The sequence below is a fragment of the Labrus mixtus genome, chromosome 19, assembly GCF_963584025.1.
Source record: "Labrus mixtus chromosome 19, fLabMix1.1, whole genome shotgun sequence".
NCBI classification, from domain to species: Eukaryota; Metazoa; Chordata; class Actinopteri; order Labriformes; family Labridae; genus Labrus; species Labrus mixtus.
In genome coordinates this window covers 5,419,855-5,443,990 of record NC_083630.1, presented here as the reverse complement: position 1 = coordinate 5,443,990, position 24,136 = coordinate 5,419,855, and the positions used below count along the sequence as shown (strand labels likewise).

The following is a 24,136-nucleotide window of genomic DNA, read 5'->3' as shown; positions in this document are numbered from 1 at the left end:
CTTCTTTAGGGTTACACAGATTTGCAAACAAAATTTCAACTCGAAAATAATTTTTGAACTGATCTCTGAGAGCAACTACTCTGGTCTTTCTGTCTTTGTAGATTTTAGTCATGAGGCAAGACTAGTGCAAGCAGTGCTTTGATATCCTGACATCATGCGAGTGGGTTTATGTTCAGCCAATTTATTTGTGCCATCAGATGGGAGCAAAGGTGGAGGAGGATTTGTATGGAGCAGACAAGCCCTGCCATTCTCAGTCCAAATTACACATACGTTTGTCAAAGTTGCAGTAGGCAACATGAGCAAGGAAACAAAACCTTCCTCCTCTCCCTCTGCAACCTCGCTAAGCCTCTCCCACCAAATGACGCACCAATCATACACGCTATTAGTTGTCACTGTAACCGTCTGTTCCACTCAGCTGGTTGTTGTCGGTACTCAGAGGACAGAAACAATGACAGCCAATCAATACATGAAAAAAAAGTTAGGAAGTGGAAACTGGTGTGTGCTGCACAGCTGTTGTGCTCTCAGCTCCACCCAGGCAAGGAGAGACAGTTAGAGAGTGAATGAGAGTAAGACAGAGAGCTAACAACACAAATCACATAGAAGTGGTGTTGCAATGTTGGACTGAGTTGCTGTAATTGGCTTGTGTGCAAGCTAAACCTGATTTATAATTGATGGGGACATTTTTATTTAATATTTTTTGGACATATGCAATGATGAAAAGTCCTTATTTCAACCAACACTATAACGATAATGTTGCCTACTGTAGCTTTATATGACATATGAACCATGTTTTCTTTAAAGAACATAGTTCCCTGACTTTAATATTATTGTTTCAGAACATTTGCAATTTTATTTTTAGTGTTTAAATATTTTTGAGGGAATCTCCAAATCTTGTGTACTTGTGAAATAACCTATACCTTACAAACGTGTGAATCACTCCATTCCAAGAAAAATTGCTGTGATTGATGCATGTACATTTGACTTAATCTAATTGAATGCAACATTTGGTAACCACTTGAGTCAATACAACCAGCTCAACAATGACTAACTGATAGTAATTGACAGGTCACTTTTCATTGGTTATGGCTGTCATTAGTAAGATCCAATCTTTGTCTTCCAGTTTTCATTTCCCCTTTTCCTCAAATTCCCTTTTTTCTCCAGAACACACACTTTTTAAATGCATGGATCCACCTCTTTCCAAACTGAATCAAAAAACCACCAAAGTCCAACCAGGGGGCATCCTGTCCACACCATAGACCACCCAACTAGCCGAGGCTCTAGGGATTACCAGTGACACAGTTATTCAGTAATTCTGTGCAGCTCTTTAATTAACAGGATGAATAACAGATGAATATGCAGAAGGCCCAGGAGCGGCCTACCAGACTAACTGAGTGTTAGACTGTGGAGGGTTCATGGTTATGTTATTGGACAAACAGAAACAGTGTTGGTCGACATTTGGTACAACAAACTGACTGCCAGGACTTGATTAGGAGAGAGTGGGAGGTGCTGCCAGATGATAGTATTTTATATCAATTATATTGAAATTGCCTCACTGATGAAAAACGGCTTCTAATTTTTTTAAATGTTTTTTTGGGAACCAAATGTTAGGTGTCAAATATTCATCCAACACAGCAAATCAATTCATTATGCACCAACTGCTGGTCGTAATATCTGGTGTATTTGAATGCCGGATCTAAGTTTTGTTTTCAGACAGCATGAGATATGACCAACATGAGCTGACAACATGGCTCAAAATGAGCTTGTCCAGCTTTGATATTGTGTCAATTTTTTTCTGCTTTTTTAGTTTCTTCCAATGAAGCGACAATCAACATTTAAAAAGTGAAAACATTAGACACTTTTTTTTGTTTTTTTCCAGTGTTTCCCAAAGTTCACCTACAAGCACTTGACGGATGCAAAAGTAGCAGAACAGTAAAATACGATAAGTTTGTGGGTGTGGCTGAATGCACCTTTGTTACATCCCAAACATCTCATTATGCGCCTGGTCGTTGCTCACATTGGCACGTGGCATCAGATCTGTTGACAAAAAGTGTTTGGTGAAGCTTCTAAGGCATGGAAACTGAATGTGGACCAAACAAATGTAATTTAACAGCCCAAGCAAAGAGCTGGCATGCCTATGGGTGGCTGTGGGTTGTTGGAGAGTGGTCTACAGTAGGCAGAGGATGGGGTGATTAAAAAGAGAAATAAACCAGACTCAAAGTGTATTGACTAAATGAGCAGAGTGAGAAGAAACTGTCATTTTTATAATAAATATCTCTCAATAAGGGGAATATACTAATAGCTCATCAAAGCTTAAAGAACACCTTCTTAAATATGAAACCCACAAATAGAACAAATATGGAAAAGGGTGGAAAATTGCAGTACACAAAAAAGGAGGATGACAAAGTATACAAGATGACATGATAGAGAATATAAGGTAGCTCACCCCGAGGCTACATGGGAGAGATTTCACACACACTCTTTTTACATTTCAAAACAGAAAGAGAGAGATTTGGAGGGAAATAACTCATCTGTCTCCAAGAGCCCTGCCGAAAAACAACTCTTTTTTTTGCCAGCCGTGAGCTTCACACAGAAGATTTCATCTGACAAAGAGCATGAAAAGACAGTTCTCAGTGAAAACTTCACATCCAACTTTACTTTACAAACTTGAATGGGCTTCAACTCTGGTGTCTTGATGGTCGTCATTCCTTCCACTACCATTCACTGTTTCACAAGGCTATGAAAAACCTGAGCATGAAGTCATTCTGGGTAAAATGTAGAATTTTATTCTGGATTTATTGGAAGACAAACAAAGGCCAATGGATGTTCACAAATCTTTTGATATAGATTACACTATTGATTATTTTTAAAGAAGAGGTAAATATCAAGAGGCTTTTGCTAAGGGTGTCTTCCCTGCTCTTTGTTTGCTTATTGCCACATTTCTTAACATGCACCAATATTTTCATCAGGGAAAGAGTTTGGAACCATTGGAAAATCACTAATTTGTAACTGGACTTGAGCTTATATGGCACATTTCTAGTCTTTTGACTTCACAAAGCAAAGTGCTTTTACACCGCAGATCACACCTACCCATTCATACCCCTTCACACACTGATGGTAGAGGTTGCTATGCAGTGAGACCATCAGAAGTAACTAATTCCATTCAAACACATTCATACGCTGCAGACGAAGCAATTTGGGGTGAAGTGTCTTGCCCAAGGACACATCAGACATGTTGCTGCAGGAGCTGGGGATCGAACCCCGACCTTCCTGTTGAGAGACTTCCATTTGCATCCTTCTACATGTTAAAAAAAAACTCACTGATATTCTACAACAAACTTTTACGAAGTATGCTTATAGACTCAAATTGTAGCACCCAACCTGCTGAAGTGTCATGCATGTCATGTCTGCTTTTTTTAAGGTACTGGCTCGCATTAATAATAATACATTTTATTGAAAGGCGCCTTTCAAAAGTCTCAAGGTCACCTTACAGAGCAGAGATAAAAACAACAAAGTAACAACACAACGATAAAATTAACATTAAAAAACACAAAAAACACAAATGTACAGGATGTAAAGGAGTTATGAGACCGGGTGGAGAATGATCAGACTGAATATGCCAGTTTAAAAAGATGTGTTTTGAGATGAGATTTGAAAATGGAGAGAGAGTCGATATTACGGATTTGTGGTGGGAGGGAGTTCCAGAGGTGGGGGGCAGAGTGGCTGAAGGACCTGGACCCCATGGTGGACAGGCGGGCGGGTGGTGCAGTGAGTTGAATGGAAGAAGAAGACCTGAGAGTGCGAGTAGGTGTGTTGATGTGCAGGAGTTCAGAGAGGTAAAGCGGAGCGAGGTTGTGGATGGCCTTGAAGGTGAGGAGCAGAATTTTGAAGGTGATGCGATGTTTAACCGGGAGCCAATGAAGCTGCTGTAGGACAGGGGTGATATGATTAACAGAGGGCGTTCTGGTGATGATGCGGGCGGCAGAGTTCTGGACCAGTTGAAGTTTGTGGATGGACTTGAGAGGGAGACCAAAGAGAAGGGAGTTGCAGTAGTCAATGCGGGATGTAACCAGGGTGGTGACGAGAATGGCAGTACTGCTGGGAGTGAGGGATGGGCATTAGCTCTTGTAGGACTACCTTCTGTACAGCCACCTAATGAGGCCTTTTCTTCACTGTGAAACATCTGTTAATGTGTGTCCTATACCTCTTTGGAAAACCCTCCAGGGACCTGTCATGCAATCTCAGGTGTACAAGACAACACACATGTGAAGCTGCTTTCTAATTTGTGGAGGGCTAGTTGACTGTTCTTTCCAAGAGCAATTCCTGTTTGAAAGTAACTTTTCAAAATGATATTGCAAGAAAGCAAACGTTCTGCTGTTAATGCTTGTTGACCAATATTTTTGGCACTGATTAAACTTAAGATGCCAAATCTGCCTTCAAAAATCAGTTGAATAAAAGTTAAACTGTCCATCTCCTCCTGCAGATGAAAACCTCTGCTAGCCTAATGGAGATTATCAAACAAAAATAAATTAGATGGAGCACTAGCTTTTATGAATATTAGATTAGAAATTAGGTCACTGCAGGAGGCTTTCCGCAGCACCAAACTCAATTTGGTGAAAGACCCTCTCTCAGTCTGCTCCAGATGGACTGAAACAGGAATGTGGTCAAAAATGGAAAAAGTCAGAGTGTGCTCCTGGCCACACTGGAGACTACATGCATGCACAGACAGAGAGTCGCCTACTCACTTGCAGTCTGGAGAGTCAGACTGTATCTCCATGCTGCTGTTGGCACTTTTGACAGCCTCCTCCATGACTTAAGTCAAGAAAAAATGCCCCCAGTCCCCAAACTTCAGTGTTCAGTCTTGTTGTGAGGACAGAGTTGACAGCACAACAACTCGGCACAGTCATTAAATAAAGACAGCAGAGTGTTGTGTATTTTTTCCCCTGTCTGCCAGGCAGTCTGGCAGAGAACACTGAATATTCCTCCTGTCTGACCAACTTACTGACATGGTTAAACATGGTTGCAGAAGCTGAAACTTAAAGGTGCACTATGTAGATTTGGTAGTGCAATTTGAAAGTTGGAGAAGTGAAAAAAATGCTATACCATAGTTTCTGAACTAAATACACAAACTTAAATACCCTAAGGAAAAAATGGGTCCCTGGAACAATATCTGGAGCTAAAAAGCTGCCAGAAGAGTTACGGTTTCACTGTTGCTGACCCACCACCATAACTTCTCGCGTAGCATTTTATCTTCAAACAGTGCAGGGACCAAATTTTCCTCTGAGGACAGTTTGAGTATAGAGTTATGAACATATACCACAGAATCTGTAAATTTCTCCAAGTTTCACGTTTCTCTACCAAAACCACATAGTGCACCTTTAAGCAGACTTGCATCCAGTTTCCAGTTTCTATGAATCTGCTGATTGTTAAAATATGAATAGTGTAAGGACTGTGCTCAGAGGTCTTAAATCCATAAATGTATCAAATAATTATGTTTATTAAAGTGGCAAACCATGAAGAAACACTTCATGATGCTTTACATAATGGACATGTCTTCTTTGGAATATTATTTACAGAAACCTTGCATAACCCAATGAACAACCACTTATTGACAGTAGACCGGTAGAGCAGGTAGAAACCTCCAACGGAACCAGACTCATTGGTATGCAACCATCTGCCGTGACTGGATTGACTCGTAACCAACATTTAGTTTAATGGCTGACATCTCTGATTTTATGCCAACTCACATTTAGGATGTCATAAATGTCTCCCCTCTATTTGTATCCAGCTCCCTTCAGCTCCAGAGATGTGGTAGATATTTGAAACCCTTTGAACAAGCAGGCCAAACCCTGTCTATCCATGGCTCTGATCCCATATGGTGGCAGCCGGCTGACACATCTCCTGGCTGCTATTTTTCCACATCCGACTGGAAATGTCAAGAATGCTTTCATAGGCTGCCATTTTTCTTCAGCTCCTGTCTTCTCCCTCTTTTGCTTATTTTGTTTTTCATCTTATCTTTCTCTCTCTCTATCTCTCCTTGACTTCCTCACAGCCCATTCATGTTTCTCCTATCTTATCATACCATCACGCGTTAAACTTCAAACATGTCTCTCCGGGGAATAGGTTGACATTTGCATGTGGATATTGTAGTCATTTGCTCTCGCAAATGTTGCTAAACATACAGAACCCACTCTGCACTTGAGAGACTGGCAAATATCAGCAGCTGCAGTCTCACACTTGAGTTCTGAGCGTATGACCAAGAGGGCTGCACTCATGAATATATTCTTACTTTTTCACACAGAAGGGACACTGAGCTGGCACCAATTCAGCTACTTTGCATGTGAATACATGCACCATGTGTGTTTGTGTTGGGTGCATGTTGGACTTACTGTGATTGATTGAATTTACATAAAATATATACAAGAGAACAGTTTGCTGCACAAGTGATGGTTGGTTATGAGAGTTTCTTAAAGATTAATTTGCAAAGAAAGAAGCTGTCCTCACACACATAAAGCCTTTCGTTATGGATACCAAATTCTACATTTAATCATCTCAAAGCATTACACCATTGAGCTTATTAATGTTTTGCTGAAGTTGCATTTCTCTTAAGTTACTTGAAAGTGGGGGGGAAAAGACAATGTCTAAATGTAAGTTAAAGGCTTTCAACTAACCCAAATTCCCTAAGGAAACTTGAAACATAGGCCCCAAGTCAAATACACAGAAATCATATGAACAGAGGACATTTATTTTTGGCATCCTGACAATAGTGTGTTATTACAGAAATGCATTTCAAATAAAATACAAAGGCACACACATGGCTGTATTGTTCCTCTGAGGTATGTCACAATATGTGTGCTTCAATGCAACAAGAAAAAGGAGCACTTGTCGCTGCTGTGTTCAGAACATGTTCTGATGATCTAACCATAATTCAAATTTAGTTCAAAGAAGCTTGAGCTTTGTGAAGAACTGGCACAGGGACGCTCTCTTCATCCACCTAGAATACATGGTGGCCCAGCTGCAAAGGTCCAGTTTGAATTAAAGCTTCATGATGAAGTTTATTGGTCATATATCAGCTGTCTTCTCATTTGAGTTTTAGATCTTCTTAGTTCAGTTTTTCCTCAAAGTGTTATGGCACACTGCTCCCTGCACTTTACACTGCAGCAGTAAATTGTTCAGCATTTCAGTTTAATGTGGTAGATCCTAGCATCCCTCATAATGTTAATAGTTGAGGTATAAAGGGCTATTGTACATCAAAGTTACAACCCAGCTTTTATATAGTTGTATTCAAAGAGCAGACTCAGCTCTGGAGGTTTTGATGTAAAAATTGAACATTTGATGAACAATTCAATTCAGATTTAGCTGAAACTGATAAATATTTACAAGTTAGAATGAATTTCTGTTTCATGATGTAAAAGATTATTCGCTCTATTTGTCATAGGTCTGCACATGAATCCTAAGCAGCATGCTTAGAAATGTGGTGGTAGTTAAATAGATGCCCTGAAGTACGAAGAAGAAGAAGAAGCCAGAAAGATTTGGATGTTGAATGTAAGTCTGCACATTGCACAAAGTTAGGGAAGCAGTCGTGTGTGGAAACTTGGTAGCATGGGTAAAAGCAGTAAGCAGAAAAAGAAGTATGAATTAAGAATGATGAGGTGTTGGAAGCTTATACGGGCCCATTAAAGTGTCCAATGTGAATTATATAAGATGAGCTGCCATCAACGGACGCTACAGAGACCATTACATGCACATGCACTGTCATTGCAAGATGCTTGAGGCAAATTAAATTCAAACTGATAAGTCATTTAGTAAACAATTCCAGTAATATGGTAATGCTGCCTCAGGCGGGGTTGCCATTATCACAATCAGAGACTGCTGAACCTTTGTTTCAAGAGGTTTATTTGATAATAGCGGGGTACTGTATATCGAGATTTCACAGGCATATGATTGTTTTTCACCCGAGTATGTTTTTACATAATAATCAAGCTGGTGTGCTACAATGTGGTAAATGGTAGATGTTAATGGACTTGAGCTCGTGTAGCTCTTTTCTTGTCTTCTGAATACTTAAAGCACTCTCTACACCACATATTATATTCACCCATTCACACACTGATGCCGGAGGTTGCTTTATTGTGTCCGCCAGTATTAACAATTGACGCTGATTAGTGATGTGTAGTTCGTGAACGATTCGTTCAAAACGAACGAATCATCTGAGTGAACGAACTGAACTGAATCACTTACTGGAAAGAGTCGTTCATTTCTCAACTTCAGTTGCGCTCTCCTCTCTCCCGTCTCGTGTCTCTCTCTCTAGACCGTAAGAGTCACTCAAAGCCCGCCTTCCCTCCTCTCCTCAGTCAGTACAGTGTGTGTGTGTGTGTGTGTGTGTGTGTGTGTGTGTGTGTGTGTGTGTGTGTGTGTGTGTGTGTGTGTGTGTGTGTGTGTGTGTGAGCTTTCAGTTTGCAAACTGTAACTTTATCCAACTAAATTCTCAGCTCATTGGTTTATTATTCACCACCGGCTGTTCTCAGTACGATCGCGAGTAGAACTAAACGTTCGGCCGTGTTTCAGCTTATTAAATTCTGATTCACAGACAGAGCTGCGGAGGAGTACTGAACGATTCGGTGAACAAATCTTTTGAACGAATCACTTTACTGAACTGATTCTACTGATTCAGTACACTGAAAAGAACTGCTTTTCCCATCACTAACGCTGATGCAGTTTCAGTTTTTCTCAAGGACACTTCCATATTCGACTGCAGGACCTTCCAGTCGAGCGATGACCCACTCTACCACTGATCCACAGCCGCCCCACAACTGAGCCACAGTCGGCCAATCATATGGTCATCATTTTTATCTTCATAAGCAATTCAATCTTTCTCAGGATCTGTTTTGGGGTTTCCAGATCTCATCACTGAAACACTTTCACTTTGCGCTTTTCCCCACATCAGAGTCAAGAGTCCTCTGAGGAAATAACTTTAGGCCCCTGAATTGTCTCTGCAATTTCCTTCTTTAAAAAATATAATCTCTCCATCAACTCCCACCTCGCAATCTGCTCACTCCTTCTCTCCGTCCTTTTCCTTTTTTTTGTTTGCAGCTGAATGTCTCTCTGCATGTGTGTGTGGGTGTGTGTGACGGACAAAGCGTGCCCATGTGCAGGTGGAAGGCGTCATTGAGAAACCCATATAGAGACGCTCTCGAGATGGAAGCTGCAGGAAATAATTGTTTGTGCACCTGTGTGTGTGATTGAATAATCGCAGCGTGGATATGACTACATCTGTTGCATTCCAAGTGTTTGTGTCTGTGAGGGTCAGTGCAGCAGTAGGTGTGTGTGTTACAGAGTTCAAGGTGAAAAAAATAACCTTTAGAGACACTTGAGTGTGACCTATAATGTCCAATAATTCCATGAGTAAATGCTGCTGTGTGAGAGGTGCACCTTTGGTTAAATTTGCACAAGGAGATACCCAGCTACACATATGTGTCTGTGCTGGTTTGTTGTTTTTTGACCCCATATATAATTATATTTTCTTAGGGAAAGCTGAGTGGGTTGATATAGGTCCTGCATCATCCTGTCAGACTTTGACCTTTGGCTTTATTAGGGAGCAGCTCGAGAGAGATTTGAAATGTTGGGAAGATAGAGGGGATGACACGCTCCAACTAAACAAATTCTGGGAGTCCAGGACTTGAACCAGCTACTAGTGTGTTAAGGACTTTGCCTCTGTACATGTGGCGCCACTTCTACCGTCAGATATCTATATTGTTTTGCAAAATCTTCACTCGGAAATGATTCTTCTGTAACAGCAGTTTTAGGTATTCTCAAGGACTAGAAAAGTGCTTCACAAGTCCAAGTCCATTTACCACTTATCAAGTCCATTGAACTTACATCTCTATTTTCTATGATCAGAGCAGCAGCGCTTGTAGCAAAGGTATTTGACTCAGCCAAATGATTTGATATATAATATACCAACATACTCTATGACACAGTCCAAAAGGGTATGGAATGACTCTTGCAAACCTTATATTTCTGGACACTCCGCACTATCATGCTTATTATTGCGACTGTGTGCCAGTGGCTGCCTCTTATGCATGCCAGTGTATTTTACAACACCAGTGCAAGGTCAATGTGCCAGCGACCTCATTACTCTCTGTGTGTGTGTGTGTGTGTGTGTGTGTGTGTGTGTGTCCTGTCAAACCAGGCAATGATGTAACAAATGGACTTTACTTGCATGCCAGGAGGGAGGCTGCAGATTGGAAACACACACATGCATACACATACATTACCAGGCTCTGATGATGTTATTTTCAACCCTGTGACACCAAGCAATACGTCTAATAAGCCATCACCACCGAGAAAGTAACACAGCTTTCACCCACAGTGTACTGCACACGTGCACAGGGGCACAAACAATACTCTTCCTTCTGAGTCTGACTCTCCCTCATTCATGCACACATACAGGCACACGCACACCCCACACACTTACATGCTGGGGCATGACAGGGGGCTATTGACTTCCTGTACCTGGCCTGACAGACCATTCACAATTTCTCCCTGCGTGAAACCTAATGTTCTGAGAGAACTGAGTGTGTTTGTGTTTGTGAGTCTGAGTGAGTGAAAGGACCGGAATGAAAGAGAGGGAGGAGAGGAACTCTGTGACTGAGTGTGTGTTTGTGTCAAAAAAGTGTATTTCTGTATTCCTCCTAGGTGATTTTTTTTGTGCTTTTGAGTGTCTCAAACAGATGTATGTTTGTGTGTTGACTTAACATGCAGAGAGAGATAGACTTTTAAGTAGAATTAAAATGCAGTGGTTGAATAAATTCACACATTCTGTATTTAACGTAATGACATGCAGAGGTAAAAACAGAATATTCTTAATTTAGAGAACTGGAAATGTTTCTAGGAAGATTATTCAGGATATGTTGTGAATGTAAACTGAATGCTGCTTCTCCATGTTCAGTTTTGACTTGAAGCACACTGAGCTGACCTGTCCTAGACCATCTAAGAGGTTGGGGCAGTTCAGAATGGAGAAGCAGGTGAAATGACAGCAGTATATGAATTTACTTGAAAATGGTCATGAAATAGGATTCCACCTCTAAATGTCTTGGTCTTGTCTCGGTCACGGAGCACTCTGGTCTCGGGTATGTCTTGGTCTCGGTTAGTGTGGTCTTGACTACAACACTAGACCAAAGTGCTGTACAATGCATTAAAGAAACAATATAGATGAGTTTACAAAATGTATAAGAATAAAGACAACAATGAAGAAAACCTGATATACTGCCTATTCAGGACATCAGGACTCAAATCAGGACATGTAAAAATAAGTTTTGAGGCAGGACTTAATAGAGTCAACTGATGGAAGGGGAGAGGCTGTTCCACAGTTTAGGGGCTTTGACTGCAAAGGCATGATCACCTTTGAGCTTGAGCTGTGAGCGAGGGACTGCCAGGAGGCCCATTTCAGATTGGAACCTTGACTGTCCAAATTAATTTATTTCACATATTTATCTGCCTTATTATTTTTAAAATGTTTGCATCATTTACTTTGACTGTATATCTGGTTAAAGGGATACTTCACCCATTTGCATTTAGCTTTGTATCATTAGAAACCTGGTAGTATTTTTGAATGGTCGTGCATCCCGACTTCATTTGCCCCTGAGATGGGAAATCTTTGTATTTCTGAAAGTCTGAAAAGGAGCTTCCAGTGATGCAAAATGACGATTTTGTCTCGGGCCAGCTCATCAGTACAGACATAATGCCTGCCGGCGGTGAGGACGAGGAGCTGAGGCGGACTGGTAGTGTCAGTGCTCTCACTGTTTGCCTATGGACACAGACATAGAGTCTGTTTTCTGCCAGGAATTTCCAAGATACCAATTCCTTCTGGAAGAAATCTCTGAATCAGTTGAGGAAATGGCCTCATGTGTTGAAGAAAATATGTCTGTAAATGTTTTTATTACTATATTTCTATTGCTATACTGTATATTTTGGAGAAACTGTATCGATCGAATTTCCCTCTGGGATTAATAAAGTATTTCTGATTCTGAACTAGAGGACCTTAGTGGGAGTGGCCTGCGGTGCTGTGCATTCTGGGATTTGGTGTCTTTCATCAACATGAGCCTAAAAGACACTTTCTGCCTTTTCTCGGCCGAGAAGGAACCAACTTCAACATTTATTTCACATTTCTACGACATATATGACCCAATGTCAATACAGATTCATGTTTCAACGGGTGAAGTATCCCTTTAAGTCTGGGTTTCTTGTTAGGGGTGATATTTTGGGGTGGACCCAATATTTTTGAATTCTTGGTTGACTGACCTAACTCTAAACCCGCAAACTGCTTCCCTCAAACTCCAGCTGTGCCCATGTGTCCTCTCCTGTGAGCAATTCACTTTGAGACAATGCAATGATGAAAACCAAGCAGTGAAGTGTACGTTGAGCACTGATGCATGATCTCTTTTATTGTGAAAAACATTAATACCTTTTTTTTCTTCTCTCCTCCCTCTTCATGTCCTATTCCCCCTGCTTCCTATTTTTTCCTCCCTTTTCTTGTCCTATTTCTTCCTCCCTCCTTGGCCTCCATATTCTTCCCCTCTCCACAGAGAAGTGTGATGAAGCCCTGGCCTCTCCTCTTCCTCACACAGCCTTCACCAGCTCGTCCGTCTTCTCCAACGGATACGCACCTGGATATGCTAAGCTCAACAGGAGAGGAGGTGGGCAAACACACACAGAAGTACACCTGAAAAGCATGCTCATGTGCACACACATGCATGATAGTTTTACATAGATGGATGTACATACACACATCCTCTAGAGGGAAGGGTATACCTAATTCAGGTGTGTGTACATAAATCCTTATGAATGTTTTTACAGATTACACACTGAGGTAATCCTCAGAGAGACGCACACACACAGCTTCTCTCCTCCTCCTCCTTTCTTTCTTCTCTTTCTCTTTCCTTTCACCTCTCCTGTACATTCCCCTTTTCCCTCTTTCTTTCTCTCCCTCAGCTCCACTCATTATCTCAGCGACTCAGACTGGAGCTCATCTCCACATCAGTCCACAGCAGCAAGAGAGACAGGGCCAGACAATTACACCCCTCTATGTTTATACAATTAATAATTCATACTTTCCCATCTAATATAGTCACACTACAGCTGAGGCAAGGCTGCTCAGAGCTGGCAAATAAAGGCAAGGTAATCTACTGTGCTTAATCATACCAATATAATTATTACTGAGAGAGAGAGGACAGGACTGTTCATCCTTTATCAAAGACACACAAACAAGATAAAAATGAAACACAAACTATATATATATATATAGCTTGTTTTCTTTTATCCAGTCTCCTGAAGGATGGAGGTCTGTGGGGAACTTAAAGCTTAGAACTCTTCTTTATTCAGAGGAAGAAGATAAGCTACAGTAATAAACAGACACACTTTAAAATGTAATAAACGTGTCTAAATAAGCTTAAATGAAGTCAGCCTTTAACAACTCGAAGGGGATGCTGTTCTGGAAAAGGAACGGCAATCGAGCAAATGTTTTCAAAATACTTTGGCTTAGAGATGTGAAATCTTGTGACCCTGAGGCAGATTTAATCATTTCGAAGTATGAATAATACCCAGATTAGATGCCTAGGTGTCCTATAGGATGACACTGTGTTCAGATGATGGGGTCAGCATTTTATTAGCACATGATATGACAAGGGTAGAGTCTAAAAATAGAGGAGCAAATTAACTCTGGGATGCTCAGCATGAACTCAAGGTTTCAACAAACCAAAGTTTTTAAGAACATAATCATTGCTTTCCGCTGCAAAAGAAGATGCCGCCTATAATTAAAATCCACATGGCTATTTTTTTGTTGTCTCTAGCAAAGTGCATGAAACATTCACACACACATCAGAGTGCACAAACACAAAGTCATCACATCTAAATAAGCGCATTAAAAAAAACAAGCAAAAATAAGTGAACACACTTTAATTGAGAGTGAAACATTTGCAGAATCTCAGCACATTGAATGAAAAGGGAACAGCCTAACTGAGCATGCAACGTGACACATGCACACAATAACACTCTTAAGCATGAAAAACACAAGTCCTCACACTAAACAGGCGTACTTTCACAGGCACATGAGCAAACACTGGCTTTGATAAAAACAGGATAACCACTGCATCATGAAAAATGAACATCGGCTGTAACGTGGAAGTGCACACACTCAACAAACACACACTTTAATTCCATTAATTTACACTCCCTGCAATATGACATGTGACATTTGGCAGCCAAATGTGCCGTCAGTGGCATGAGTGTGCGTTGATAAGCCAATCTACTCCAATCTCCCTGAGCTGTGGAGCAGGGGAAGCACAAAATCAATGGGACACACCGCTCATAATGTTTTATGAATGCTGAGAGCTACTAGAGTTTTAGGCTATAGGCTATGTTGGTGTCAGGGTGTGTGTTTCTGAATGTATATATAATCCCTGTGTGTGTGTGTGTGTGTGTGTGTGTGTGTGTGTGTGAATGTGAATGTATGTTACATGAAAGAGGTAAAATGATGCCATTAGGATTTTCCGACAGGCACCAAAACCCTTGAGTACTGACACATTCACTGTGTTCTTCATCCATATATGTGAGTGTAAATGTAGTGAGTGTTCATAATGTGGGTAACTGTATATCAAGATGTTGTATATGTGCATGTGATTGGGTTGCTTATGTGTTTATTTTATTGATTTATTGATAAAAGTAAATTCCTTGAAGGAATAAGCACTGTATAGGCCCTCAAAATGTATTTGTTGTGAATACTTGCTGGGGCCAATACATTCACCTTTTTCCTTCATGAAGTGCGAGGTTACTTAAGAAAATGTAAAAAAACAAAAATTCCCCATGTTTTTTTCCTCATTGGCCACATTCATTTCAGTACCTGAAAACCTTATCATGTGCTGGACAAGGCTTGAAAAGCTCTGTTTAAACTTTTAACAAGCGATGAGCTCCAAACAGGGTTTCAGCTGTCACATAGAAAGAACCTGAGCTGTGATCTGTAGCTCACACAGGCCTGTGCTCTGTCAGCTCCAAACACATGCCCTGTGGGTACAGGTTAAAAAAGAAGAGGTATGGTGAGGATGAAGGCAAACGAGATAGTGGTGGGGGTAAGTGAGGAGTGGAGGGCATGGAGTTTGAACAGACTGAAAGTCAAAAAAAGGACAATTAAGCTGAGACATGATCGAGTGTTAAGCCCGAATTCCACAAAATTCTAATTATTTTTCAAAGTCTACTCTGTGATATGAAAGCGTATTTGGTTAGAAAGAAGAACAATCAATTAGATTTCTATTATGGATTCCTGTTTCTACCTTTGTCAACCAGGAAAGCTCACTTTATAATTAAGTGTTTGGATGTAGCTGTCATTCTAAGAAAGTTTTTCTGAAATTATTTGTGTGTAGCCAAGCTCACTGAAGGATACCGTCTGTTTTTGAAGAAAACGAGAGACGTATGGGTGAACTGAATGTGTGTGCATTATTATCCCTGCAGGCATGTGTGCACGCGAGCATGCACGTGTGCCCGTGTTGCTGCAGATGTGGCCAAGCATGAGATTGGGTCCCTATTCACAAATATGTGGCCACTGATCTTCATTTTCCATTTTCCTTTCTCTTAATCCCTCTTTTTTTTCTTCCTCCTCATGCCTTCCATTGCATCTTTGTCTCCACCTTTCTCCCTCACCATCTTCTATTTTTCTCTCCACTCTCTATTTTCCGCACGACATTCTCAATCCCACACTCCATTTTCTCCTTTTCCCCTTCTTCTTTCTTCCCAGACCTCATTATCCATCTCTCAGTCTCACCCTGATGCATACTTTTAAAGTTCTAAAATAAAAAAAAGTTTAACTGTAACCCTCCCTTTTCAAACACAGGACGTCACAGAACTGCAGTAAAACTCTTTTTTGACTTCCTGGATAATTAGACACATCCCTCCTCTCTTTTCATGCAGTTCTCTCACTCTGTGTCATCATGTAAAAAGTTGTTTGATGTCTGTAGCTGTTCCAGTCATCCATCGATAACGGCGGTCCGCTCCTAATTAAATTACTCCGTCTCCATCCGCTCTCTTTGCTCCATGACAGTAAGATGAAGCACTAGCAGAGGGCTAACCAGCTGTCTCCTCTGTCCCCCGGCCCCCTCGTATCTTAGTTTAATGAAGATGTTATATTTTCTCTGGATTTTCTATATTTTTTCTAGTTTTTGCATGAGAAGCGGCCACTTTCAAAAACACACTTTCAGATGTTCTCTCGGGTGCATAAAGGAGTGTGTTGCAACCCTCATGTGTGGAGAGAAATGTTGCTATTTGTACACACACACACACACACACACACACACACACACACTCCCTCTCTGACAGTAAGACAGAGGAGAGATGTTCGTCTTGTTTGATGCTCTGCTTTGATGCTGTCACTGTTTGTGTGTTACACCTGTCACCAGCTTCTCACCACTCGCCCAAAGATCAGACTACACTCACTTACTCACTCTCAGAACTCTGGTATTCCCTTTTGTGTTTTAGAATATCCTCTTTTTTTTTCCTCTTTCATACATTTTTCAGTCTCTCCATTATGTCTTCCTTTTCTCTATCTTGCAAAAGTTTTTGCTTTCTCCACTCTTTCTTCTCCTCTTGCCTGACTCATTATCAGTACTGTAAAAGCAATTTACCAAGGCCGGCAGTTGAATTAGACCATATATTTCCCATTCCCCCTGCTGGGTTGCAACAGATAAAACCTCTTTTCATCATCGCCAACTGATGTTTACTCTCCACTCTCTCACACTCTAAAACGTTCTCTAAATTCTACATACATTCTGCGCTGTGTGTATGTTTCCACACTCACTCCCCAGGAGCATGTGGATAACCCTGATTGTCTGTGTTTCTGAAAAAACAACAACAAAGCTTGAGTGAACTTCACAGCCCAGTAAGAGACAAGCAGAGCAGAGAAAAAACAGAGTTGAGACTTGTTGAAGTGGTGAAATTATTTTGTATTCAAGTTCAAAGTGACCAAAGGGAGCTTTGCTTGCGGCCCGGTCAAATGACTCATAGCTGTGGGTTTCTTGCACAGTGTGACTTAGGATTTGAAACAAAAAAATATCCGACAGATTGCAGCAGTTCACAGTTTCAAATGACACCTGTTTTCAGCATGGGTTCCCAGAGGCTCTTCCGGGTTTGATTTTCTCTCCACAAAGTTCCCTCTGTCTTAGTCTGCAATGTGCTGCTGATCCATCTTTCCATGACCTACACACAATGGATTTATTTTTGTGACTTTTCCTGTGTTTCCTTGTAATTGTTTTTTTTTAATGGCAAAAAAGCTTTCTGTTGTCAATGTGTTTGCAGAGAAGTTACATTAAATACTCCTAGGGGTAGATGAATACTCTAGTCCTATTTAGGGCACGGTCATACTGGCCATCTGTACCGTGCCCAAGCACGCTTCAACGCTAAAGTCCAGTTTGTTTGACCAGTGTCACCGCTCCGTATCGTGCTCAGGCACGGTACACTTCCTTGGCTTTGGCACACTTTGGAGAGGTGTGCTTCGGCACGGTGCACTTCATGCACGAGCACAAGCACGCGGGTACACAACGCTGACAGCCTTCATTATGGAGAAATCCAGAATTTCATGGCTGTATCTGACTAACATGACACAATATAAGACACAAAGTAGCTGTCATATTCTCTGTGTTGTTCTCCGATGTGCAGGCGTCCGCGCGGACTCACGCACGGATTCGGCCTATTTTATTTTTTTATTTATTTATTGCTGTGTCTGATTAAAATGGCTTAAAATAAGCTGTAAAGTCAGTAAAGTAGCTGTCATGCTCTCTGTGTTGTTCTCTGATGTGCAGCCGTGGACTCGACTGTGCGTCTCTTTTTTTCTCTCTCTCTCTCTCTCTCGTCCGCCTATTTGTAAACTGAGCACGCTTCATAATAACATAAAGCGTGCATGTGTTGTATTACGACGTTATGTACAAGAGGTAATCGTGCTTAGGCACGGATAGTCCTGTGCAGTGTGACCGCGGGCCGCACTGGCCAGCGGGGGAATGGCGCTGCGGGGGGGGCAATCGTGCTTGGGTACAGCACGGTACGGATGGCCAGTGTGACCGCGCCCTTAGTGATGTCACGTTTCATTACATTTATAGAGTTATCATACAGCTGCAGTTACAATGTTCAGTGTTTTCAGTTACTTAATGTTGTGTAATCGACAGAATGGTGTACGGCAGGGCATATGTTTGTGGTTATTGTACATACATAAGTAATGTGCTGTGCCATCCATGTAACATTAAACTTCTGTTTCATACATTTAATTGATTAGATGATTTCCTAATATAATAACGGTGTTCATTTCAACTTAAATAAAAAGAAAATGAAAAAAATATAAGAAATACATAACAAGTATTTAAAGATCAAGTCATTTAATAATGCCAGCAGTGTTAGCATGTGTTGTGATGATGCCGTCAGGAGAGAGAAGATCAGCCAGATCATTATCAAAATGGTAACTTTGTAGATGTTGTTTGTTGAGCTGGAATTAAAGCTTCCATCAACTACAAGAGAGACACAGATTTCTGATGAAAGAGCTGTGAAAGATGGTTATAACTGCAGGCTCATTGACATCAGTTTTTAATGTAATCAAATAAACTATCACTTGCCATTTCATGTAGAACTTTGAAGATCAATGTCTTACGGATGCCTAGTTCTGATGACAAGAATAGAATAATTAGCTTATAGCGAGAGGGTCATTATAGCAACATATACGACTACATGGTGACGCAGGAGCTATAAGCAAAGAGCTACTTGTAAAAGAATACATGACTCAACATGTTTTATTGTCTTAGAATGAGATTAATTATTATTATTAAGTTGACTTTTTCTTTACAGTCATCTAGTCTTTAAACACTGCTTTGTCAGTTGTCTCGTTTGCCATGGTGATAAGTCTGACATTAATGGTCCCGCTCGTGTTTAATGGTGATTTATAAGACTTGACAAAGTCTATAGAAACGTTTTATTCATAGTGTTGGCCTTCCATTAAAAATAACAGACTAGATGCCTAAACAATCAAGCCTTCAACCAAACTTTATTCTGCTCCCTTGTGCATTTGCATGGGTGACAATTTTGGCCATCATCAGCACTGGTATCAGTATGATTCCCCCACAACACAGAGCTCCACTTGTTCCTCCTGTGCTACAAAGCTGGGTTATCTGTGTCATCACAGATAGCCCAGATCTTGTTTTGTAAGCCTGAACAAAACTCCAGCCATGTTGTCTGGCCTCGGTTGGCTCCTTTAGCTCTCTGTGTGAATTCAATTTAGCCAGCCCGGACCTGTGAAGGGCACCCCCACTGGGACAATTTCACCAGGGTAGCTTTGAGGTAGAAGATTAATCTGATTCCAAACATGCTGCTGCTTAAAATTCCAGCACAAGTGCGACAACAGAAAGTGGTTTCAATTCAAATTGTAAATGGACTTGGACTGGTATAGCAATTTCTAATCTTTGGACTATTCAAAGCGATTGTACACTACATCTCACATTCACCCATGCACACCACATTCACACACAGATGGCACAAGCTGCTATGTAAAGTGCCCAAACATCAAACAGTACTCAGGCAGAAATACCAAGCAGTGCACTGTACTCCAGTCACATGTCACAGGCATAGCAGCTGGGACCATTTGGGTTTCAGAGTCTTGCCCAAGGACACTTTGACATATGGCTGCAGGAGCTGGGGATAACCCAACCCTCCAGTTGAAAGAAGACTGACTCTATCACTTAGCCACAGCTGCCCAAAATACATTATAAGGATATACAGTAGTGAGGACATACAAGATGGAGGGGTTCCCTATAGACAGATTAACAGATTTAAAACCAGTGGGCTGATAAATTGCCACGGTATCATCAATACATGTGAATTTCCCCAGAGAGATCTGATTGGATTTGTGTGGTCATTAAAGGAAGTTTGATCTGTCTGACAGAAGCTATTATTAATTAATCAGTATTGTTTTAGTAATCAATTAGTTGTTTGTTTGTGTTGATGATAACAAACAATCAAAAACTAGCCTTCGTTGCAACCAACAGTCAGACCTTTAACGTCTTCAATCAAGACTGATTTGAGACACAAACACCACCCAAACAACCATGACCACATTACCCCACAACTACTTTATTACCACCCTCATCACACAGCAAGGGCTTTACCCAATGAAGACCTATTCTTTCACATTATGTTTCATCATCAGTCTCTCTTACTTTGATATCCTGTCAAACATTATGAGATTTCGGGGGCTTTTCTGATGGTAATTAATGCATGTTTTCATATCAAATAACATTTATATATAAGGTAAATCTTAAAAAACTGTTTACTTCCCTAAAAATGATGAGTTTACTGTTGGAATTGTTTGATACAGTTCATGAATTGCCGCGTCTGTAAAACCGCCCATCGTCTTTCGTTCTTTCTCTTTCTACAATCTGCCCATCATCTGCTTCTTTTTTCTGTCTGTTTGTAAAAGGGTTTCTCAGACGAACATGGTCAACTATACAACAGAGCCTCCAATCTTCATTAAGAGTCGAACATCATATAAATAGCATCATGCAATTTCAGCCATTGATGACAAATGAAAGCAGAAGCAAACTTCTTACCCTTCCTGCTCTTGAAAAAAATTCCGAAAGGATTGAGTTGATTTTTTTAGAATTTGGACCTGATCGTTCCACCAATTGTCTTTTACTCCTCCTGATCAGCCTGGGTGACTAGCTAAATGGCCTATGTCTTTGGCCAACCTGATTTAATTAATAATTAATAATTAATAATTACCAAACAACTGAGAAAGTTCCAAATCCTCACAATTAGAAAAGTTAACCAGTTGATACCGTTTACTCAGTGAATGAGCTGAGTGACTTAGAGAGATGATTAAGTAAATGTAACAGAATAAAGAGTTCACTGAAAAAGGTTTCTGCACCGTCCTATCTTGGCTAATTTATTCCATACATAATTTCACAAATAAACTGTGTTTTTGTTCATTTTTTCATCATATCATTCAATGCATCAAAGTAACTTTAAAGCAGGACTTTCATCGGTTTTGGTTGAGAACAGAATAAGTCGCAGTGCTCCATAGTGTCAGCCTGTCTTGCTTTAATGCTTTCTCTCTCTTCTCCTCTTGTACTTATTTCAAAACCTTTGTCCTGAGCTCTATCTCCTGATCTTCCTCTCTGTGTTACCTCTTCTCCTTTTCTTTCGTCTCTCCCTCAAGAGGTGTTTCCTTTGCCCTTCTCTGCTCCCTTGTTCTCTCCCCCTATCCTCCTCCAGTTCCTCCTACCTCCCCAAACATCTGTGTGTGTGACAGGTGAGAGAACAGTGACATTCCCCTGGCACTCCTCCCCCCACCCCTTTTCCCCTCTCATTCCTTTCCTCCTTTTTCTTTAGCTGTTGCTCCTGTTCGCTCTGTCTTGCTCTCTCACCTCCCATTCCCCCATTGCCTGCCTCCTCCATCTCTACTTTATCCTGTCAACCTCTTCTCGCTTCTCTCCTCTCTCCCTCCGGCTCTCACCTTTCACTGCACCTCTGTTCTTCTTTTTTAATATATCACTCCTCATCCCCCTCCCCTAACCTCTGTCAAGCTGCCCCTATACTCCCCTCTCACCTCTCATCTTTTCTTCCCTTTCCAGCCCTCTCCCTTCCTCTCAAATCTATGACAGCATTTTCCTGTCACACTTCCTTGGTCCTCTCTTTTGCCCTTTTTTCTTTTTGCTCCTACACATCCTTCATCCGTTTCCCTTGTTTCTCCACTGACCTAGAACATAATCTATTTGGCCCATAGCTCTTCCCTCCTTTTCTAAGTCCATGCTTCCCAAAATGCTTGCCATCACTTCCACAATCTTTTGAATCACTGGCCGTCTCTATGGACTCTATTGCCTTTCAATCTTTTTTTCCTCTCCCCTGTTCCCATCTGTTACCTTTGGTAACCCCATATCCCTAACTAGCATTCTCCTCCATCCATCCTCTTCAACTCTGAGTGCCTTACCATCACTCTGTCCTGCTGTTCACCCTTAAAAGTCCAAAAAGTTGTCCATCATAAAGGTGAGCCTAGCTGAACTTTTGATGCAACAGAATGAAATATCAAGCAGTGAACTGTGCTGAGCAAACAAACACTATTTTTTTTTTTGCATGTTGCATTGAAGTGCAAGTTTAATAAGCTGAATTGTAAGTTTAGTGTTGTTGACAATGAACATTAAATGGTTGTTGCCGTGACACTTTACAAAGGTAAATGATCTCCTATGGTTTTATGAACGAGGTCGTTCTACTCAATGACTCAAATGGACTAGATTATAAATCGTTTTCCCACCATTTTCAGATTAGCAAACATACAAACTGGAACCCTTTCATCTGCAAGGCACCAGGTAAATAAACCAAGATAAATACTCACTAATAGGTTAAAGGTCCCAGGTTTAAATCCTCATGGGCTTTCCATTTTTCAAGGCCAATGTGACACTTATTGTGACAAATATTGTAAGGAACCAACCAAATATCAAATCAGAAAACTAACCAACAATATGAAGCTCTGAAGTCAGTAATTATTTGGTTCCGGTGTCTATGCATGATTTGAAATATATTATTTGGTTGTTGTGTAAAATAAGAGAAAACCAAATATAAGGATGTGGGGCATGGGGAACAGAGTGTCCGTTTTCTATTTTAAGTTAAGCGCTCAGTAGAGGATTCGGAACATAGGGCTCAGTTGTTCCCAATTAAAGACAAACCATTCAGGCCTATTGGGATCCCAAACTCAAAAACACACTGACAAGCACAAAAAGCCATCCCAGCAACCTGAAGATGGGGTCGTCAGAGCAGCTTACCCATCTTGTACATGTAGTTGCCGGATATATTTCACATATATTCTAACCATTCCTCTCTCACTGTCTTCTATTATCTTGAACTCTCTCCATAACTTTTCCAATATGTTTTTTTTTCTGTTCTACGTCATTTGAGCCCACTTGCAGTCTAACTCTCCGTTGATTGTTTCCACCACTCCAAACTTGAATGGCTTCAGTTTATCTTCCTCTCCCAAGTTCCTCATCCTGTTCCCTCTGCGCGGTACCCTCACCATCTCTTCATGTTTCCCTCATCAATCACCTCTTTTAGCCATAACTACATTGCTCCCTTTGTGTCCCCTATGCTATCTCATCTTCGGCCTCCCTGGTATCAGTGTCATAAAATCCCATCTCATCGCTCCCTCTTCCTCCCAACTTATCCATTTCTCCCACCCTCGCTCATTTCCATTTCCTTCAGCTCACACCTTGCTGACACTCTTCATGACATGCCATCCTCAGATCTTGTATCTAGCTTTGCACACCCTTAGTTATTATCCACTTAGCTAGCTTTCTTAGTCTATACATCAACTGTCTCTTTAGTTATCAGCATCACCCCTTCTATCCTGTTCCTGATTCTTCACCCTCCAGCCCCTCCTGCTTCTTTTTCTCGCTTCCTTTTGATAGTGCTTTATACCCTGCGAGGGAATGGCTTTGCTGCAACGTGTTTTTGAGGTATTGATGTTTCCACTGATACGTGCCCAGTTATCTGTCAAGGCTGGGGCTGGAGTGTAATGGCTCTGTAATTGGATAAGATATAGGATTTTTGTCGGGTGGGCCGGAGATACATTGCAAACTGTCTCACCCTTTATTTTATCACATGACTTTCATCTCTTGTGGTTCCTCTATGCTTTTTTACTCATCTTAGCCTTTCTCATACGTTCTTTATCTTGTTATCTACCATTGTCTTACTTTGTCCTTCTTTCTGTTTTATTTTCAAACAATTCACACTCCCCCATTTGTTTTCTCAACCCTGTCTCTTTCTTATCTGTATTTGTGGCCTTTTATAAGAAAATCAAAGGAGATGGCCGTGACATGGCCTGTTTGCAGTCCATCCACCACATTTCACTGTTGCATTGTGTCACAGGCTTTGCTGTCTGCTGCTCTGACACATCTACAGTGCTCAATTTGTGTGTGAATGCATCTGTTACATGCACACTGTTTTCATTTTCTTGTCTTTCTCACACTGGTTTTGACCACTCTCTCAGTAGCGTGCACACAATGCTGGCATCACGCCGTTGTTTTTGCTCCTCTGTTTCTACGGCAGATGAAATCAGGTCAGTTGGATCCCATCC

At 41.0% G+C, this 24,136-nt stretch overlaps 1 protein-coding gene across 2 annotated transcripts in view; it reads left to right on the top strand.

Moving 5' to 3' along the window:
* The window catches only part of LOC132993984 (contactin-associated protein-like 2), a 211,208-nt gene that overhangs the window by 85,508 nt on the left and 101,564 nt on the right, over positions 1 to 24,136 (top strand). For both annotated transcript variants that reach the window (XM_061064024.1, XM_061064023.1), the window contains exon 2: positions 12,582 to 12,692. In XM_061064024.1, the coding sequence (XP_060920007.1) occupies positions 12,582 to 12,692 (111 nt within the window). The remainder of the gene's footprint in view (positions 1 to 12,581; positions 12,693 to 24,136) is intronic.